Source organism: Neltuma alba, unplaced genomic scaffold (genome assembly GCF_004799145.2).
Source record: "Neltuma alba isolate B1F8T4 unplaced genomic scaffold, ASM479914v2 tig00011754_pilon, whole genome shotgun sequence".
Classification (NCBI taxonomy): domain Eukaryota; kingdom Viridiplantae; phylum Streptophyta; class Magnoliopsida; order Fabales; family Fabaceae; genus Neltuma; species Neltuma alba.
In genome coordinates this window covers 202,411-221,539 of record NW_021636382.1, presented here as the reverse complement: position 1 = coordinate 221,539, position 19,129 = coordinate 202,411, and the positions used below count along the sequence as shown (strand labels likewise).

Sequence of the window (19,129 nt, the reverse complement as noted above, 5' to 3'; positions counted from 1 at the left end):
CAATGAACAAAAAACCGGACCGGATACTAAACCGGTCTAGCTAGTGGGTTAAGGGTCAATGGGTCAGACTGGGGTCAGACCGGGGTCAAACCGGTCATATTAAAATAATATAATTTAATTGGTAATGACAAAATAAAAATAACATTCATCAATAATAACCATTCAACAAAATACAAAAAACAACCAAAGTGATTTAAACATTTAATTGTACTAAACTAACATTAACAAATATATATCTTCATCATTACAGAAAATCAAAATCATCATTAAATTCATTGGCAGGGTCAGGAATTGAGACATCAATAGTTGGAAGAGGAAAATTAGAAGGAGTAGCAATATCATCTTGCAGAGGTGGAGGTTCAACAATATTCATATCATCATCACCACCTAAATAAGACAATAATAAAGTGTCAATTAAATGTATGTAAATCAATATTAAAATAAAAATATTTATAAAGTTCTAAGAGACTAAGACAATAATACCTTCATTATCCCTCCCAGGAGTTGTCAAATTTGAAATATCTTCATTGTTGACAACACTTTCAAATGTTGCCACATCTCCATCATCAAACTCTGGAACAGGATCTTCTTCAGTCACCCAAAAGTCCACCAAATCAATGTTTTCAAAGTCAATAGGATCATAGCTTGCCTTCTGCTTCTTCAATGTACTCCTGACAAATAAAATTTTAATTAGATGTAAATCCATATCAAAATAAAAATGTTCATAACTTATAAAATTACCTATACTTTAATCGCAAGTTATAGTTTGTGAAAACTAAATCATTTAGCCTTTTGTGCTCCAGTCTATTTCTTCTTTTTGTATGAATGCGTTCAAATAAACTCCAATTCCTTTCACAGCCAGAAGAAGAAGAAGTTTGACTAAGAATGCGCATCGCAACACGTTGCAATTCTGGCATTGAACATCCATAATATGTCCACCATTCATCTAAATCATGAAAATATGAAATATAAAATTAGTGAATGGACCATAAATATACTATTAGCTATTAAATAAAACACTTACAAGGGTCAAGTTTCTGTGCTGCTTTTTGACATGATGGTCTACTGAAAGATTCTTTGGCTTCACGATAAGTAGTTGCTTGTTTCATTACCAAGAAGCCATCAACCTCTTCGTTTGAGCAAGACTCCACCACATCAATTAAAGCCATCATTAACTTTGACTTGATAGAGCAGTCTGGAGCATATGTGATTGCAGGATTCAGCAAATATGATGCTGCATGAAGATTGGTCTTTAAATGCTTGTCCATCGAGTTTGAATGATTGTTGTGTAGGGCTTATACAGCTCCTTGTTCTTCTTAAACATCTCCTTAATTGCCATTTTCGCCCTTCGCATGCCTTCATAAACATAAGGCAATGAAGGCTTCTCATCTGAATCAACAATTCTCAACAATTTTATGAGAGGAGATACAATTTTCACAACTTGATAACAATCATTCCAAAACCGATTGTCCAATATGATTGCACTAAAATTTTTTCCTGCTTCAGTCCTTGATAATTTGTGGTCCACAAAGTGTTTATCAACAACTAAAGCTTGCAAGTCATTCTTGTGCATATATATGCTGTGCAATGTAATAAATGTGGTAGCAAACCTCGTGGCACCAGGACGCACAATTTCTTTCCAAGTTGGTCTTCTCCTCAACCACGATAAGAAAACCATATGATTATATGCAAATACAGTTATCTTTGATGCCTTTGATGCGAGGTCTGACACATGAGGCATGCTTGAAAAGTCTTTCAATACAAGATTCAAACAATGTGCAGCACAAGGTGACCAATAAATACTTTTATACTTCTCTTTAATCAATCTACCACATGCTACATAGTTAGCTGCATTGTCAGTCACCACATGAACAATATTTTTAGGACCAATCCACTCAATGACTTCAGAAAATAGTGTGAATAGAGTTTTGGCATCTTTAACTAGATCTGATGCATCAACAGACTTCACAAATACCATACCATGTGTAGAATACACTAAGAAGTTTATCAAGGTACGCTGTCTAACATCAGTCCATCCATCAGCCATGAGTGTGCAACCATTGTTTTTCCATTTAGCACGATGGCTATCAATGAGTAACTGACATTCTTTTCTCCAGTCACTCAACAAGTTAGTTTTAAAATCATAAGCACTAGGAGCTTTAAACCCAGGCCCTATTGAAGCAATGCCATCCACAGCCTTTTGAAATAAAGGACAATCAAATGCCTTAAACGGAATGCAGTTTACAATAGCCCATTCAGCAATCAACATTTTCACATTATGCTTTGCTTCTTTAGTTGCTAATGCACTCTTAATGCCAGGTTAGGAATCAGGAGTTGTCCTAGGAGCAAAAAAATTGTCTATGCTCCCAGAAGCTTTCCTCTTCCTCACACTACTTGTGACATTTGGTGATTCAACATGAGTTTCTTCGACTTCCTCTTCTATGTTTTCAATAGTTTTCTTCTTTGACCCTTCTTTTAAAGACTCTGTCATTCTATAACGTACATCATGTGGAACTTTTTTACAAGCAGCTATTTGACCAACAGTGCCAGCAAGATGTTGCTTCATCCTATTTATTCCACCTCCTCTATAACTATTAGTACAAAAAAGACACGTATATATATTTTGTGTTCCTTCTTTTTTGTACGCAATATGTGCCCATGCTGGATCAGTTTTGGCACGTAATGAGGATGTGGGTGTGGAGGTTTCGGTAGGAGGATTTGAAGATCCAGTATTAGGAGTCATGTTGTCATTTCCAGAACTTTGGTTATTTGAAATATCCATCACTGCTACTAAAAAAACAAATCAAAAGCTTAATAATTAATATAACATCTGAACATCGGTTATTTGATTATTTCTCATCTGAACATCGCAGCAGCCATAACACAAAGAACATAACACCACAACTCCATATGATTAATATAAACCCACAACTCGCAGTACTAATATGCTACTATGGAAAATTGACTAAATTCAATCTATTATTTCCAGATAGTCTAGCAATCTAACACCACAACTGCACATGAAGTATTATTTCCAGATAGTCTAGCAATCTAACACCACAACTCCATACGAAGCAGCACGGAAAAATAAAAAATGACAGACAGGCAGAGAATCCAAACTCAAACGAAAAATCAAACCAGAAATTTAATAGATTATCACCCTCAATCCAAGTTCAAACGAAAATAAGAGTGGCCGAGAGATCAGAGAGACAGAGACGGAGAGCTCAAACCGAGTCAAACGAAATTGGGAGTCTAGACGAGCAGCTTCAGGCGAGGCGACGGCAGGACGAGCAGCTTCAGGCAGGGCACCGACCAGCTTCAGGCGAGGCAGGGGAAGACGCGGCGACGGTGCAAGCTTCAGTGAGCTGAGCTGGGAGATTCAGTGAGGCGACGGCGGTGAGATTCAGTGAGCTGGTACCGAGACGGGACAGTGAGCACACGGCGACGGCGGCGAGGTTCACTAAGCACACGGCGACGGCGGCTGGGACTGAGGATTAGGAAGGAGCTGCCGAGATGGTTTTGCCGTTTTGGAGACCGAATGAGGAAGGACCGAAGGAGACGGGTTGAGCGGTCGAGGTCAAGCTGGTCTGGGTTCGATTTTTTTTTTTTTTAATAAAACGCCGTCGTTTTGGGTCTCTGGAGGGGGAAATGATCTAAACCGGCTGAATCACCTAAACCGGCGGTTTACCCGGTTTTACACCGGTTCATACCGGCTCAACCGGTTCACCACCGGTTTAACCCCTGGCCGGTTCTTGGCTTATTCCGGACCGGACAACAGGCCGGTTCACCGGTTGAACCGGCCGGTCCGGTCCGGTTTTTTTTTCCATGGTACTGCCTAACATCGTATACTAAGACTTTGCACTCTAGTGGAGGGGATAAATGGCCAACCAAGAAAAGCCCCACACTTCTATTCAGGACAAGGGCCAAGCGATATGTACGGGGAGCAGAGATCAATAACTGGTTACACAAAGTGAAGCCTCTTCCGCATTCGGTATTTCCTCTAATATAGTGCGTATATGTGAAAAATGAAGAATGAAATAGAAAGTAAAATAACACATAACTCTGAAATTGCAAAATAACCATGCCATCCAATATTGAAAAAAAAAAAAAAAACTCTTCTATTCCTATTTAAGAAAGAATTTTATCCTATTTGTAAGGCAGATACAGTATATATTTTGATTATTCACTTATTATTATATTGACTTTATTTTTACGAGATATAATATATATTAAATAGGAATAAAATGAAAAAAATATTGAATTTTAATATGAAGTTAATGAAATTTATGATTTTTTATGATCTATATAAAATATTGTGAAAACGGCTTATAAATAGTATGAGATGAGTTGATAATAAAATAATCCCTTAATTGCATATAATTCAAACCAAACTAGAGAGAGAGAGAGAGAACAAAACAGCTTGCAATTCAAAAATTGCCTTACGCACGCCTCAAATCAAATGGAGAAGCCAAGAAAAACAAGGCTTTACATTGTGGAGCTAATGAGCTATCAATCCACCAGTACCACTAGCAAAAACCATAATGTACGTACGAATTCTTAAATCTCTGACCAAAAGATCTGACTTGACCCTCAAACTAAAGTGATCTTCATTATTATCATTATTCTTCTCACGATGCGGTACTTTGGGCTTCCAAAAAGGCGTTAAATTCTTCTCTTGCCTTTCGCAATCGAGGAGTAACGCACGACGATGCAGGAGAAACCGGAGAAGACGGAGTCGAAAATCGAACATGGCGAGGCGACGCATCTGACTTTCTGCCGCCGCCGTTTCCTCTCGCGGTACCATTCTTGAGCACTCCTTTGATGTCCTTATTATCGAACACGAAAGCTGCCGCAACCGGCGAATGCGCATCCTCGCCGCCGGCGCCACATCTGATCAACTCCGACGGCAGATCGAAATAGGAACTAAGAGAGTCGTTTCCTTCCACCTGATCCAGTACTGGGTTTATGGCCCTGGGTGATGGAGCCCAGGAGCCACATTCAAACTTCTCCAAAGAAACTGTTCTTGATATTACACCATCAATACTCAAAGAATGTGATTCTTCCTTTTTAGGTCTCACTAGCTTAGCCTTTCCAAATCCTGGAATGTACAGACAACTGCATTTGAATCCTTTATCTGCAGGAGGAGGAGGATCAATGTTCTTGCGAGTAATAGCACTACTACTTCTCGGCGGACTGTCTTTCATGGCTTCAGGTTTCGTGAAGCTTCCATGGTGATGAATATTGGTGGTATCGTGTTTAATTACGGACCAAAGATCAAACTCATCTGAGGGTGGGCATGCTCTTCCTTCACCACACGACTTGCTCTTCTGTAAGCAAGATTCTGTAGGGCATGGGGGGGATTCTGGGCTATCAACATTGAATTTCTTCTTGGAAAGAACGGAGGCAAAGCGCGGCGAAGAGGCTGCAGAATTCGGTTGGCTGATGCTCAAGAACTTGGACTTCGGAGGCTGTAATGGTGGTGGAGAAGTAGCTACTTGTTGCTGTTTCAGGGACAAAGGATCCACTGCAATCTGCTTCTCTTGTTTTTGCAGGCTTTCTTTGATCATGGTTATAGCAGAATGATGAAGAAGATGATCCTCAGTTGTGAGCGTGGTGGCGTGCTTTCTGATGATAGGAATGGTTGCATCAGAAATCTGTGGCGCCATGGGAATGGAGTTTGGGAGAAGAAAGGCGGCTGCAACACTATTTATAGAGAAGAGAAGGAGAAAGGGAAGTGCGTGCAAAGCACGTCCATGCACGTCTCAATTAATCGTGGTGATCATGTTCCTATCTCTAAAATATGTCTAATCATAATATGACTTTGTCCCAAGGATGCCTTCACTGACGACTCATAAATAACAACTCTTTGTTAAAGAACTATAAATGTAAGCATTATTCCCCTATATAGAATAACAAAAAGGAATCTATGAGACTGTTCCTAGGAAAAATAGAAATTAAAATGTTAATTAGTTATGATAATGTGTGAATCAATAAAAACTGTTCAAATAAATGTTGCAAGTGGCAGTATCCTTATGCATTATTTAAATTGAGGATTCTTATTAGTTCTTTGCACCTCTTTGTGAAGAATGGGAAGGAGAAATTTTTTTCGTAACCTAATAACATGAAAACTCTCAGTTTGGTTTAATTCTTATAACTTCCTTTCTAATTCAAAATAATAAAAAAAATGAAATTTCTCATAATTAAAGGAAAATATCTTTGGTTAACATACACACATAGTCAATCTTTATTAGCTAGTGAACAACAACTCGAATATAGTAATAATGGGCAGCGCATGCACATGATAAAATAATGATGAAGACGTCCATAGAGAAAAATAATGTTAAAGATAAAATATGAAGTGGCCGGCATCAAATAGAAATACCCAAACGTGGACATAAGATACGCTGATGATTTCCATTGATAACAACTCGTGTTCGTACATTGAATTAACAATTCCTACTGGAGAGAGTTGTAAAACAAAATCAAAACTACAGATATTCCTATAATTATGGGAAAAGCCGTCACCAAATATAGCGCTCCATAACCCTGCAGGATAAAGAACCTCCTCAGCAGAAAAGCTCAAATTCTTTGGGGAAAAGAAAATGATTCTACACTTAATAATGACATCTAGGAACTCCTTATGGTGCACCAACATATTTGGACTGTTCATAGCCCAGAAAGTCTTGTGTCCTCCGATTAATTACTGCATGTTCATAAGTCAAACAATATATTGTGAAGGAACAATCATGGAGTGTAGAATTAACTGCAAATTTTAAACAAATCTATGTTTGCACTAAACGTTACATGAATCTATACACACAGCATTGTAACCCACACCAATTATAGTTTATGACAGAGGTCAGGCAAACAGAAGAATAGCAAAATATATTGGAGGAAGACTAGAAACTGACCACAGCAGGGGGCACTTCTGCGTCATCACTTCCCGTAGTCTCTTCAATTTCAGCAGCTGAATCCCAATCAATATTCAGTCTCTTTGCAGCCTCTTTAGGATTGATTCCCGTGTCAGTCGCTCTTGCATAGAGGGATTTGCCGGGCTTTGCCTTTGGGGCTTCGACCTAGACATTTTTTTTCCCCACAGGGAAAAATACAGTAATTACTAATTACTAATTAACATCAATTGAATAAGAAACCTGAGGAAGAATTATCTTTATAATTCCAAGTCAGTCACCTATATATGATAGCCGCAAATATGTATTTCACGAGTAGTTACATCATTTGAGAGGCATCTGATTCAACATACTGACATATCTAAAAGTACAAGCAAGAGACCCAGCAAGCATGTGTTTTCTATATCTAAATTAGTTTGGTAACGTGGCCACTTTTTCTTTTTTTCTTTTTTTTCTTTTAAATAAAGTATTGTAATTGGTCATGGCAAACCGACTTTTTTTACTGCAAAGTGCAAATTAAACACGCCACATTCTCAACTTAATTTCTTCATAATGTTGACCAATTCTGACTAGGCTGGAAACACAAAAGAGAAATTGGCTGTACAAGTAACCCGACAAACAGGCCATGACCATGCCAAAGAAACATGCTGGGAAAAGTGCAAATGGGTGGACTAAATGCTTTTAAGGACTTTAGGGCAGCCTTGCCACCATCGTCTCCTAAGTTTGGCTCTTTCATGGGTGGTCTAACTGCTGGAAGTCGCCCAACGTAACATGGGCCTATATGTCATTTAATTATTTTTATTCTTTTTATTATTTTATTCAGCCTAGGACTTAGTCGCTGCTTTCTGTCACGATTCTATAACGTTCAACGTATATTAGATTCTCCTAGATCCTTCGCTACGCTGGGCAGGCCTGTTGCCTAGGTATTTTTCTGCTAAACCTAATGAGTGAGGAGAGAATGATGCGGCTGCTCAATACAGTGGCCAGTAAACTTAATTAACCATGAAAAACTCACATTGACTGCGAGAGTAAACCCACATACAGGCTTTCTGGCCAAAAAAAAAAAAAACCCACATACAGGCCATGCTTCAAAACACATACCAAAAAGGTGCAAATGGGTGGACCAGCAACCCTAAAAACGGGGGACACCTTGCCATCCTCATCTCCCAAGTTTAGCTCTTGCCTCATTCTGCTGCTTCCAGATCCTTTAAGCTTGATTTGGAAAAGTAGTGTCTTCAATTCACTTAAAGAGTTTTACGTAGTAACATTAAGACACATGATTCATTGAATTTTTTTTTTCCATCTGATTTTGTTAACTTGCTTGATGTTTATACAAGACCATTGGGTAGGAGCTCAATTTCCCTTTGAACGGTATACGGTTTACATTATCACTGGAATCCTTGATTCAGGGGAGAGGATACTACAGTAAAGCAGGTGATAAGATGATTAATTCTAAGTTCATTTATTAGAATGCCTGAGCAAGAAAAAGCCAAGAAAATTTAAATGGTCATGCTAGGCTAAGGCTTTTATAGGGGGTTGTTAAAATTGTAAAATAGAAAATGTTCAAAAGGCCTTCGCAGTTCGCACATAGAAAGAAGAATGAAAAATGAGACCGACCAAGGAAACTTGACTCTTGAGACTTCAGATATAACTCATGCCAATTCAACACAGTTCTCAAATCTCAACTCAATTGCAATACTAGAAAGAAATATCTATGCTATCAAGGTAAGGTAGCAATGTCGGTGACTATGAGGCCATATTAAGATACACGGGCGTTGGTATCTTGAGAAGGTTTTATTTGGTAGGGACCCAATTTCCATCATTTAAAAAACTGTTGTACCGATGTACTACCTCCAATCCTTAATATAAGAGCTAGTTAACTAATTTGAATATATTAAAAAATTTGTTAAGTTAGTTATTTGTAATAAATAGATATTATCTTCCCTATAATATCCTTACTAATTATGTGTATTAGCTAGAATCACCATTTGATAGAACATTTAACATGTGTATCTATTATAAAGACTATTTGGAAAAAATAGATAAATATAAGAGACAAAGTAAATTGGGATCTTATATTTAGGACTAAATTGAATGTCAAACTAGCTTTTATATTAAAGACCGAAAGTAGTATTTTAAAAGACATTGGAAACATTAACCACCTCCATTTCACAGGACATTTTGGAGTGGCTATTATCACTTGTTTCAGTTTAAGCATGCCTTGTGTCCAAGAAAAGGAAGTGTCAGCAAACCTCTAAATTAGGCCATGAATTTAATTCCTCAGCTAGCATCTTGAGAGCAGCTTTATCCTTTGGGATTTTTCCTTCGTTCACCTACCAAATAAATGGTCACACTATTAACCCTTACGGAGAAGTCAAGTAAATAAAATTATGACCATACTAGTAACAATGTGTTAATCAATGGTGTCAAGGTGGTTTAACACAATTACTTCCAGTAGAAAGCAGATCTACAAGTCCGGTTTCATAGTTGGACATAGCATAGCCATAGAAGGCCAAACTTACTTCTTCCAGAACAGCAACTAGATCATCCCTTGTTGGGGCATCAGGATCTTCAATGCCAAGCAATCTTCTTCTCTCAACTTCTCTGGGGTCCTCAATCATTATTGTTAACTTAACCTATATATAGCAAAAAGAATCGCTGGATCATTATCGGCAAGGTCATAAAGACTATATAATTTGGGGGCGCAATGGGTAGTAAGCAAAAATAAAGTTTGGAGTAAAAAACAGGCCGAAACAGCATAATCGACCAAAAAACGTGGGAAAACTGAGGCCCTCCTCTGAAGGAACATGATGGAAATAAAAGCTTCTTAGACTATATCTTTTATATTTTAAAATTAAATTTTTTTTTCTCCCATTTCATCTCGTCTTTACTCAAGACACGTGCAAATCATAAGTAATTAAGCCATAAAGTAATGAGAATCTAAGCCAATCAAGAGGCAGCACACATGATAGAAGCCTCTATCCATTCCCCTGCCCCTTTTCCCACTCACTACTCCCAAGTTAAGATGCTTCCTTAGCAACCGAAACAAAGAAATTGTTCAAAATGGTTACAGCATGAAGCTAAAGGAACAAAACAAGTTGAAGTACCTCACCGAAGAGCATGTCCCTGTTTTTCCTCAGTAGCTCCAGCACCTACAAGCGCGCACGGAAATGCAATTAAGAAGCGGGAAGCGATTTGAAAGATCGATCACAGAAGGATTAGTAGTAGAGGGAGAACAAATTTCAGAATTCACAATATGATAAGATGTATACATACCGTTTTGATTCGGTCGATGTATTGAAGGTCTTCAGGGGTTGGGTCGGCATCCTCATCCTGCTCAGACGAGACGCGCAGTTCAGTGTCTTCCTTGCCCACAAGGGGCACAACAAGGGTGGATGAGCGTTGGCGATAGCGGACGGCAAGGCTGTGCCTTGGGAATGCTCCATTGCGAAACGGAGTACGGTGGAGGAACGCTGGAAGACGAGAAGACGAACGAGACGAGAAAGAAAGCGAAAGCGGCAACAATTGGGATGCCATGTCTAAGAATGTTTGCCTGCTACTATCATCTTCGGTTGGTTCCTGCTTCTTCCGTCACCAATTTCTCAAAAAAGATTCGATAATCTAATACTCAACCATCTACACATCTGAGGTATCACCCGGCTGCACAGCCATTAGCCCCCATCTTATCTTGGCCTCTTGGCTCAAAAAATAATATGCTCCCAGTAAACTAAGATATTAAAGATAAATAATTTTTTTAACAGAGAATAACAAGAAAAAAACTGAAAATTACAAATCCTAAATTAGGTTTGGTATTGTAATTTTATTTGATATTGATAAATCTGAATTTGTAAATGATAACAAATTTTTGTTGGGCATTCCTTATTTGGTGTTTATAAAATTTCAACTTCATTTTTTGTCATTGTCCCAAGTTTTTTTAAATTTCATCTTTTATATATTTATATGGATTTTTTAAATTTTGAATAATGAAAAATTTTCAAATTTATCCTATTTTTTCATTACGAGTTTATCTTGTTAAATAATTTGTGAAATATATATTTTATGCTTGAGTTTGTTATAAATTTAAGGTGCATTGTTAACGTCAATCATGAGGTAATCCAAGCATTTTACCTTTTTTTGGCCAGCAATTCAGGCATTTTACTGGCTGAGGTTTTTTTTCCCCCAACTAGCCGGGGCTCATGTATATTGCCAAAATTTGAGGTTTATGTAAATTAAATACAAATAAGAAACTATTGAAAGGTACTCCATCCACTCCTATTTATAGACTTCAAATTTTAAAAAATAGTATTTATTTTATAAGTTTTAATTTGAATTTGTCATAATTTTTTCATTTTGCTATTAACTATTTATTCTCTCTCATTTGTTATACTATCTCTTATCACATTTTCTAACACATTCTTTTTCACTATTTTTTATTTATTACAAGGATATATTTATAAGTAAAAGTATATTTTTAACTTACTTATTATTTTTAACTAATTTTAACTAATACTCTTTTGATTTTTTCTATAAAGCACTTCCAATATATTTTACACAGATCAAGTAAAAACTTAAATTGTATTAACTCTCTATTAAAATATAACAACTTTTCAACTTCATTCCTATTTAACACTATGCATCTTTTTTTAAAAAAATAATTATCTATGCTATAATAAATAAAAAACAAAATAGTAGATTCATGTTAAAATTTTAATGAAATTACTTATAAATGGGACGAAGAAAACTTTATCCCTCTATCCTATAAATAGGATCAGAGGATGAAACGCAAACAATGAGGTGAAACGATACATATTTATATTCTTTTTTTTTTCAACCAACATATTTATATTCTTATTTGAAAAATAAGTATTATATCTTTTAGTAAATAAAAAGTAAATTTTGGATATCAATATACTGCCTCCAATCCTTAATATAAGAAATAGATAATTAATTTGGGGATATTAAAAAAAATGAGTTGAATGAATTATTTGTGACAAATGTGTATTGATCTCTTTAAACTATCCTCTGCAATCATATGCATTGGATTATTAGAAGGGTTAAAGTGTATCCAACACCTCAAAGTATTTTCTCAAGTGCAACCAGCATTCTAAAGTATTTTGTGGTGCATCCAACACCTTGAAGTATTTTTTACGAGGGCCTAGCACCTTGAAGTATTTTTTTACTTAGGTGTTAGATGCACTAAAAAATATTTTTGGGTGCTGGATGCACCTAAAAAAATCTTTTGAGATGCTAGATGCACCAAAAAAATATTTTATGGTGCTAGATGCACATAAAAAAATATTTTTAGTACATTCCTTTTACAATAGATGAGTCAAAATTGATAAATTTGATATTCACAAATATTTTAATGTTATGAGTCTGTGTTTACTAGATTTTTAACCCGTTCAGTTTTTAACTACCATAATTTAATTTTAAATAATTAAAAATGCATTATTTCTTTTCACTTTCTTTTGATATATCTCCTGATTTTATTTACAAGGTATTTTCAATATGTTTTACATGAATTAAGAAAAGTCTTAAATTGTATTAACTCTCTATTAAAATCTAATAATTTTTTAATTTTATCGCTGTTTAATATATATACCTTTTGTAACAAAGGACAAAATAATATATTCATACTAAAAATTTAATGAAATAACTTATAACAGGAACAAGAAAAACCTTCTCTCTCTCTTTTTTTTATAAATATAACCAGAGAAATGCCGTGTTTTTATGTAAAATCAAAGTCTCCTAAATTTAAAACTCATCCTTGTCGGTTAACGGTAGATATTCTGATATTTATGGTTTATTTGGCATAGCATTTGTGAAGGAATAAGCCACTATTCACATTTCAAAAGTACGGCAATAGTTTAGCTCTTGTTTGGATTATTTGGGTGAGCAGTAGCTCTTAAGTCAAAAACTAATCTTAACGTATAATGGCCATAGGCCATTTTGAGTCAGCAGAGAGAAGAGAAAAAGACAACGAAGTCTATGAGTCCTGCTTATTTTAATTAAAATAAAAAAATAAAACCAAACTTTGTTCTCATTATTTTTAGCTCACCTATTTATTTTGTTTTTTTCTCAATATTTGTTAGGAAAAATTGCAAACAAAGACCCCTTAATATGTGAAATTATGATTTAAGACTCTTAATTTGAAAAATAACAAATAAAGACCCAGTTCCACTTTTGTAAATATGAAATCGTGGTGAAATCTCTAAAATATCCCTTAGCCAAATGACCAGTTTACTATGAAAAATGACAAGTTCACTTTAGCAAATGACAATTTCAGTGGACCAAATCACATGACTGTATGCAAATAACAAGTTGACTATAGGAAATGACAATTTACTTTAGCAAATGACAATTTCAGTAGATCAAATCACAATTAGCTGAGGCCATTTCAGATATTTCACTCACATTTCATATTTACAAAAATAAAATCAGGTCCTTATTTGCTATTTTGGAAATTCAAAGTCCCAAAATCGTAATTTTACATATTAGGGATTTTTATTTGTAATTTTCCCTATTTATTAAGTTAATAGGGATAAAAAAATACTTATTAATTATACCACAAGTGATTTCTTGTATTTAATAACAAATTTTTCCCTTCCAAGTGAATAATAAATAAGAACAAAGTGGAAATTTGATGCTTGCAAAAATGTCCTGAGAAGAAAAATTATATTATGTAAATTCATAATTTTTTCATTTTATATTATATAACAAAATTCATATCCATTTTGATAATTTTACAAACTAAAATTGTTATTCAATTATAACTCAAATAACTTTTATTTTTATCCCATCTAACTTTTTCAAACCCCAATCTAAATGTAAATCATACTAGTTCCGGTCATTAATATAAAAGTTAGTTGACTAATTTAAGTAGATTAAGAAATTAGTTAGGTTAGTTGTTTGTAATAAATAGGTGTTGTTTTTTCTAAAATATTCTTGCTAATCAAGTGTATTGACTAGAACTACTATTATTACAAAGATTACCTTGAAAAAAAAGATAAATATGAAACACAAAATAAATTGGAGTGTTATATTTAGGATCAAAATAAAAGTCAAATAAATTTTTATATTAAAGATTAGAGATAGTATTACCCAATCTAATTTTTCCAAAACAAAATGAAAATAAGTCAAACGAGCCCTTAATACCTAATACATATGCATTAAATAGTTGGGTTAAGGTCCATCGAGAATCTCGAAACATTTTTTCAGATATATCTAATATTTTAAAATATTTTATTGTGCATTAGCACCCTAAAATTTGTTAAAATGCATCTAACATCTTAAATATATATATATATATTACCTTGATACTAAATGCATCAAAAAATAAATTTTTGAATGTAAAACGCATTTTAAAAAAATATCATGAGGTATTAAGGACCTGTTTGCGAAAGCGTTTAAAAATATTTATAAATATATTTTATATAAATCGAGATAAAATTCTTCTTATATATTTATTTTATATTTTATAAATCATAATTAAAAAATTACTTATCAACTATTTGAAACGGGCCCCAAGTATATCAAAAAGCACTTCGTCAAGAAAAAGGCTGATGGGTCACCGAGAATATTTCGGGGGTCCTTGCTGGTCCTGAGCCATAAAGAGCTCGAGACCCTCTTCATCATACCGTTCTGGCGTTCTCGGGGCCCGATCACAATCGTTAAGCCGAGGCCGTTCTCTCTGGTTCGTTCTGGTGCTGGTGCTTCTCTCTCTCCAATTTTCCACACCTGCGCACTGCTTCTTTTGTAATCGTCTTCTGCGGAGCTTAGCTTCGTTGCTGTTTTCAGCCGTGTTTTGATCAATTGGAAATTTGCGGCAGCTGAAAAGAGTATTTTATTGGATGTGGCTTATTTGATGATTTTTGTTTGTCTACCTATCGCTGTTATTTCGCTCTCTTCGTGTCTGACTTGTTTGGCGATTTTATTGGATAGGAAAGTTGCTTCATTTTGTTCCACTTTTCGATGAATCCTAAAATCTGATTAAATATTCTTTATATTACTCTCTGCTGCTTCTTTTTTGTGTTGGCAGGATGTTAGATTTTTGCTGTAATGGTTGATAACGAAATGTTGGTAAAATGTGTGTTACTGCGGAGAATTTCGTAGGATCTCTTATTAACAGAAGTTTCGGTTTTTTTATACACCACTGTGCAAGTGACTTGAAACGAGAACTTCGCGGCTTGTATGTTTTAAATTTCATGATGTAACTGCCCGAAGGTTTTATTTAAATTCAATCGAATTATTTCATGGTCAGGGACGTAGGTTTAGAACACTCTGAAACGGAATGAAGCAATCAAAGGATCCATTTGAAGCAGCATATGAGGAGCAAGAGGATTCACCGCCAGAATCGCCAGATGAAGCATTTGAAACACAAAACCCTAGTGCTGTAGGCGCGCAGGGTACCTTCGTTGGCCAAGAAGATGACATCTCGAATAGTAATGGTACTAAAACGGCGGCCCAATTCACTCCGGCTACTAAATTTCTCTCAGCTGGGACTAGCAGCGGGCCCACGACCAATGCTGCTAAGAATAAAGAAGACGAGGATGAGGAGGAGGAAGAGAACATGGATGTTGAACTTGGCAAGCTCCCATCAAGCGGCGACCCTGATAAAATGGCCAAGATGCAGTAAGTGGACGCATCCTTTTTTGTTTTTTTTTTTGGGGGGGGTGTTTGTGTTTCAATTCAAAAAGCTCAGGGCTGATGGGATCACTGTAGTATTGATTTTTTTTTTCTTGCTTGGCTTGGCTGTGGAATCAAAATAAGAACTGCAAACCTAAAGTTTGCACTGTACAAATACGTGAGATCACTTAGTGAGTGTATATTCTGAATAAAAGGCATCGAAGGAGCAATAAAAAGAACTTTGTGAAGGTAGGATAGACACGTAGTTTTCCAAGAAGCTTTCTATATGTTACAACTCTTGTTCCATGTTTTTCTTTTGGTAGTATAGTTTGTTTTCCTGACCACGATTTATTTGTTTTGTTTGTTTGTTTATTAGAATATTTGTTTTTGTTTGTCTGTTTATTATAAGTTTGCATTTATAATTATTTTATATTCCTCTTGAAAATGTTGCATTTGCCTGCTGCATCAGGGCCATATTATCACGGTTCACTGAAGAACAAATGAGCAGATATGAGTCCTTTCGAAGGGCTGGATTTCAGAAAGCTAACATGAAAAGGGTATGTTTTTTATCCTGCTCTTTTTTATAGTCAAAATGCTCAGATTCTTTGTTCTGCTAAAGCTTAACTCTAATGAAGAGAGGTTAAAGTATTCTTTTATTAACTTCTACTTTCAATTTTTAATTTAGTCCAATAGCTGTAAAATTTGTATGAAGTCCTTAGAAGATTTAGCTAGACCCCTGTAAAACTGAGTGATTTGGACATATAAAATTATAAATTATAATTGCTGTGTTGGTAGGATGCTCAAAGTGCCACATATGACTATCTTTACCTCTTTCACCTAATACTCTTTGATCATCTCATCCAAAATTGTATGTTTGATTGCGAAAGGGCAAGGGAAAAGGAGAGGTAATGTAATGGAAATGACATTTGTACTTGTACATAAAAAGTCATAAAAATGGAATGGCTTTTTTTTCAAAAAAAAATTTTGGGAGAAAGGTTTGGGTTTTTTGTTTTTTTTGTTTTTGGGGGGGGTGTGGTCATGCCCAGAATGGTAAGAATCGCAACAAGCTGCTTGATGTCCAACAATGTGCTAATTCCAAATTCCTATGAAGAGTGGTTAGTGAAAGAGGGAAACTGGGAAAGTGAGTCACGTGCAGCAGTTTGACTGTGCCGGTGCAGTGCCAACATGGCAGTTATATATTTAGGTTAGTGGGTTTCAATTGAGATATAGCACAAGTTTGGTTACTAAGTTAAAACTTTTTTAAAACTTTATAAAACGCAATTAAAAAACTTTAAATTATATGGATCAAGTTAAAAATCAAGTAAATGTACAGGGACTATAAATAATTTAACTACAAGAGAATGAGTGCGGAAGGATCAAACTCTTGATAACTAGGGACTATAAATAATTTAACTCCAAGAGAATGAGTGCGGAAGGATCAAACTCTTGATAACTAGGGACTATAAATAATTTAACTCCCAGGAGAATGAGTGCGGAAGGATTAAACTCTTGATAACTTGGTCACAAAGGCTATGGTACATGGGTCATCTTAACTGAAATGATAAGCATTTAATCAGGTCCACGATTATTTTATTGATAACTCTTAAAACACACTTCTTCAAAAAGCCTTTGAGCTTCAAGTTCAAACCCAATATGCCTCGTGCCAAAATTAATTTACGGTTTAACCATGTCAAACAATCTGAAAATTTGAAATTAATCTGAGTGGTTTGAAACAACTTCCTTCTGGGATTTATGAGTTCCTGTTTCCATTTTTTCTTCTCGTTTTTCTTTAAGTTTAGTTTCTGTCACCTTTTACTGAAGTTGCTCACATGTTGCCCCTTTATGTTCTCCTTGATTGCAATGAGGCAGCTGTTAGCAAGCATTACCGGAACCCAGAAAATTTCTGTGCCAATGACGATTGTAGTGTCTGGGATAGCAAAGATGTTTGTCGGTGATGTTATTGAAACAGGTAATGGTAGTTTTGCTTCATAATCACAAGATGCTTCCTTTGTGAACAATAAATTATTCAAAAGAGGAACTGAAAGTTCGATTTATTCCCAATGTCATTCTCTAGAATCTCGGTGCATCTCACTGGTCTTATTACTCTGCTAATATGCTGGTTTCAACTATCTCCACCAATGAACAATCTATTTCTGTAGCTAGAATAGTCATGAAAGAGAGGAAAGAATCTGGGCCAATCCGGCCTTGCCATCTGAGAGAAGCATATAGGCGACTAAAGCTTGAAGGAAAAGTCTTCAAGAGACCAGCGTCTAGGCTCTTCCGATAGGTGGAGCAGATTGTGGATGTAATGTGATTGAAAGCAAAGCTGAACAGGTAGATAAAGTCTCTGCACTTTCATATTTCCTCATCCCGTAAATCCAGTTAATAATCCAATAATGCAATCTTGGAGGTAGTTTATTTAACGGTTAATGCACGCTGGACAGGAGGACAGGACACTTTTTTTTCCCGGTGGCAAAGAAGGTAGCAGCAAGAATTGAAGATCGAAAGAGTCGGGGTTTTGTCTTTGTGACAGCTTCTGTAGATAGAGTATTGATCATAGTTGCGTAATTATGTTGACATTTATTTTCAGCTGAAATGTGGTCTGAACAAATGTTACTTGTGGATAGTGTATTGAAGTATCATGGCAAAACGAAATTTGATGGTTCTCCGTCAATTAAAAAAAGAAAAAGACATCTGACGCTTGTTGAGCCTGCTATGACCCTGTAGACGTTTAATTGTATTTATATTCTTATGTAAGATTGATAGGGGGTTATATGATTTGCACAGACTATAAGATAAAAGGAGCATTGCAATTAGGTCCCACCCAAGAGAATTAAATACAAAAAGGTTTCTTGAAATCATGAAATTATTATGAAGTCTTAAGAGATTTTTTTGCAATAAATTTTATTTATTTAATTACTAAATTACTCTTTTTTTTTTTAAAGTTTGTATTGACAACTGAAAGAGTAGTGTTTAACAACTTAGGGTGTAAGGATTGACAACTATCGTGACTGGTTTGACAATATATTTTCTCAACATATCACACCCTACGTTGTCAAACCAGCCGCGATAGTTGTCAATTCTTGCATCCTAAGTTGTCAACCACCCAAGGGAATTAAATACAAAAAGATCTCTTAAAATCATGAAATTATTCTGAAGTCCTAAGAGATTTTTTTGCAATAAATTTTATTTGTTTAGTTACCAAATTATCTTTCTTTGTTTTTTTTTTAAAGTTTGTATTGACAATTGAAAGAGTAGTGTTTAACAACTTAAAGTGTAAGGATTGATAACTATCGTGGCTGGTTTGACAATACATTTTCTCAACATATCACACCCTAAGTTGTCAAACCAGTCGCGATAGTTATCAATTCTTGCATCCTAAGTTGTCAACCACTGCTCATTCAATTGTCAATGCAAAATTTTTTTTTTAAAAAAGAAGGATAATTTGATAATTAAACAAATAAAATTTATTACAAAAAAGTCCTTTAGGACTTCAGAATAATTTCATGATTTTAAAGGACTTTTTTGTACTTAATTCCCGTAGGTGGGACCTAATTGCAATTTTCCCTAAGATAAATAACACTGTTCAAGACTTC

At 35.3% G+C, this 19,129-nt stretch overlaps 4 protein-coding genes across 9 annotated transcripts; 1 reads left to right on the top strand and 3 right to left on the bottom strand.

Annotated features, from left to right (window-relative positions):
• Positions 1-1,252: 1,252 nt before the first annotated feature.
• LOC114717546 (uncharacterized) lies at positions 1,253-2,269 on the bottom strand. The gene has a single exon (XM_028902720.1). The coding sequence runs from the start codon at positions 2,267-2,269 to the stop codon at positions 1,253-1,255; it is 1,017 nt and encodes a 338-aa protein (XP_028758553.1).
• Positions 2,270-4,577: 2,308 nt separating this feature from the next.
• LOC114717545 (uncharacterized) lies at positions 4,578-5,666 on the bottom strand. The gene has a single exon (XM_028902719.1). It carries the CDS (start codon positions 5,664-5,666, stop codon positions 4,629-4,631), a length of 1,038 nt encoding a protein of 345 aa, XP_028758552.1. The 3' UTR covers positions 4,578-4,628.
• A 709-nt stretch (positions 5,667-6,375) lies between these two features.
• LOC114717541 (ycf3-interacting protein 1, chloroplastic-like) lies at positions 6,376-10,564 on the bottom strand. 3 transcript variants are annotated; one of them, XM_028902713.1, is made up of 7 exons: positions 10,185-10,564; positions 10,016-10,060; positions 9,431-9,544; positions 9,161-9,241; positions 6,912-7,076; positions 6,654-6,703; positions 6,484-6,546 (listed from the first exon to the last, which is right to left on the bottom strand). In XM_028902713.1, exons 1-6 carry the CDS (start codon positions 10,443-10,445, stop codon positions 6,701-6,703), a joined length of 669 nt encoding a protein of 222 aa, XP_028758546.1. In that variant the 5' UTR covers positions 10,446-10,564; the 3' UTR covers positions 6,484-6,546; positions 6,654-6,700. The 3 variants fall into 3 exon arrangements, with proteins under 3 accessions (XP_028758545.1, XP_028758544.1, XP_028758546.1); XM_028902712.1 differs by having other exon boundaries at positions 6,376-6,703; XM_028902711.1 differs by lacking the exon at positions 6,654-6,703 and having other exon boundaries at positions 6,390-6,546.
• Positions 10,565-14,502: 3,938 nt separating this feature from the next.
• LOC114717542 (transcription initiation factor TFIID subunit 11) lies at positions 14,503-18,208 on the top strand. Of its 4 annotated transcripts, none has more exons than XM_028902716.1 (6): positions 14,503-14,601; positions 15,169-15,539; positions 16,003-16,090; positions 17,403-17,502; positions 17,693-17,867; positions 17,978-18,208. In XM_028902716.1, exons 2-5 carry the CDS (start codon positions 15,199-15,201, stop codon positions 17,818-17,820), a joined length of 657 nt encoding a protein of 218 aa, XP_028758549.1. In that variant the 5' UTR covers positions 14,503-14,601; positions 15,169-15,198; the 3' UTR covers positions 17,821-17,867; positions 17,978-18,208. The 4 variants fall into 4 exon arrangements, with proteins under 4 accessions (XP_028758549.1, XP_028758548.1, XP_028758550.1 ...); XM_028902715.1 differs by having other exon boundaries at positions 14,503-14,746; XM_028902717.1 differs by having other exon boundaries at positions 14,559-14,617.
• Positions 18,209-19,129: the final 921 nt, after the last annotated feature.

Coding starts and splice junctions, on each gene's coding strand:
- LOC114717542 (XM_028902716.1), top strand. CDS start 15,199: ATGAAGCAATCAAAGGATCCATTTGAAGCAGCATATGAGGAGCAAGAG. Junction 15,540..16,002: donor GATAAAATGGCCAAGATGCA/GTAAGTGGACGC, acceptor CTGCTGCATCAG/GGCCATATTATCACGGTTCA. Junction 17,503..17,692: donor CGGTGATGTTATTGAAACAG/GTAATGGTAGTT, acceptor CTATTTCTGTAG/CTAGAATAGTCATGAAAGAG.
- LOC114717545 (XM_028902719.1), bottom strand. CDS start 5,666: ATGGCGCCACAGATTTCTGATGCAACCATTCCTATCATCAGAAAGCAC.
- LOC114717546 (XM_028902720.1), bottom strand. CDS start 2,269: ATGTTGATTGCTGAATGGGCTATTGTAAACTGCATTCCGTTTAAGGCA.
- LOC114717541 (XM_028902711.1), bottom strand. CDS start 10,445: ATGGCATCCCAATTGTTGCCGCTTTCGCTTTCTTTCTCGTCTCGTTCG. Junction 9,545..10,015: donor GGGACATGCTCTTCGGTGAG/GTACTTCAACTT, acceptor TGCTATATATAG/GTTAAGTTAACAATAATGAT. Junction 6,547..6,911: donor CAGAAGTGCCCCCTGCTGTG/GTCAGTTTCTAG, acceptor TTTATCCTGCAG/GGTTATGGAGCGCTATATTT.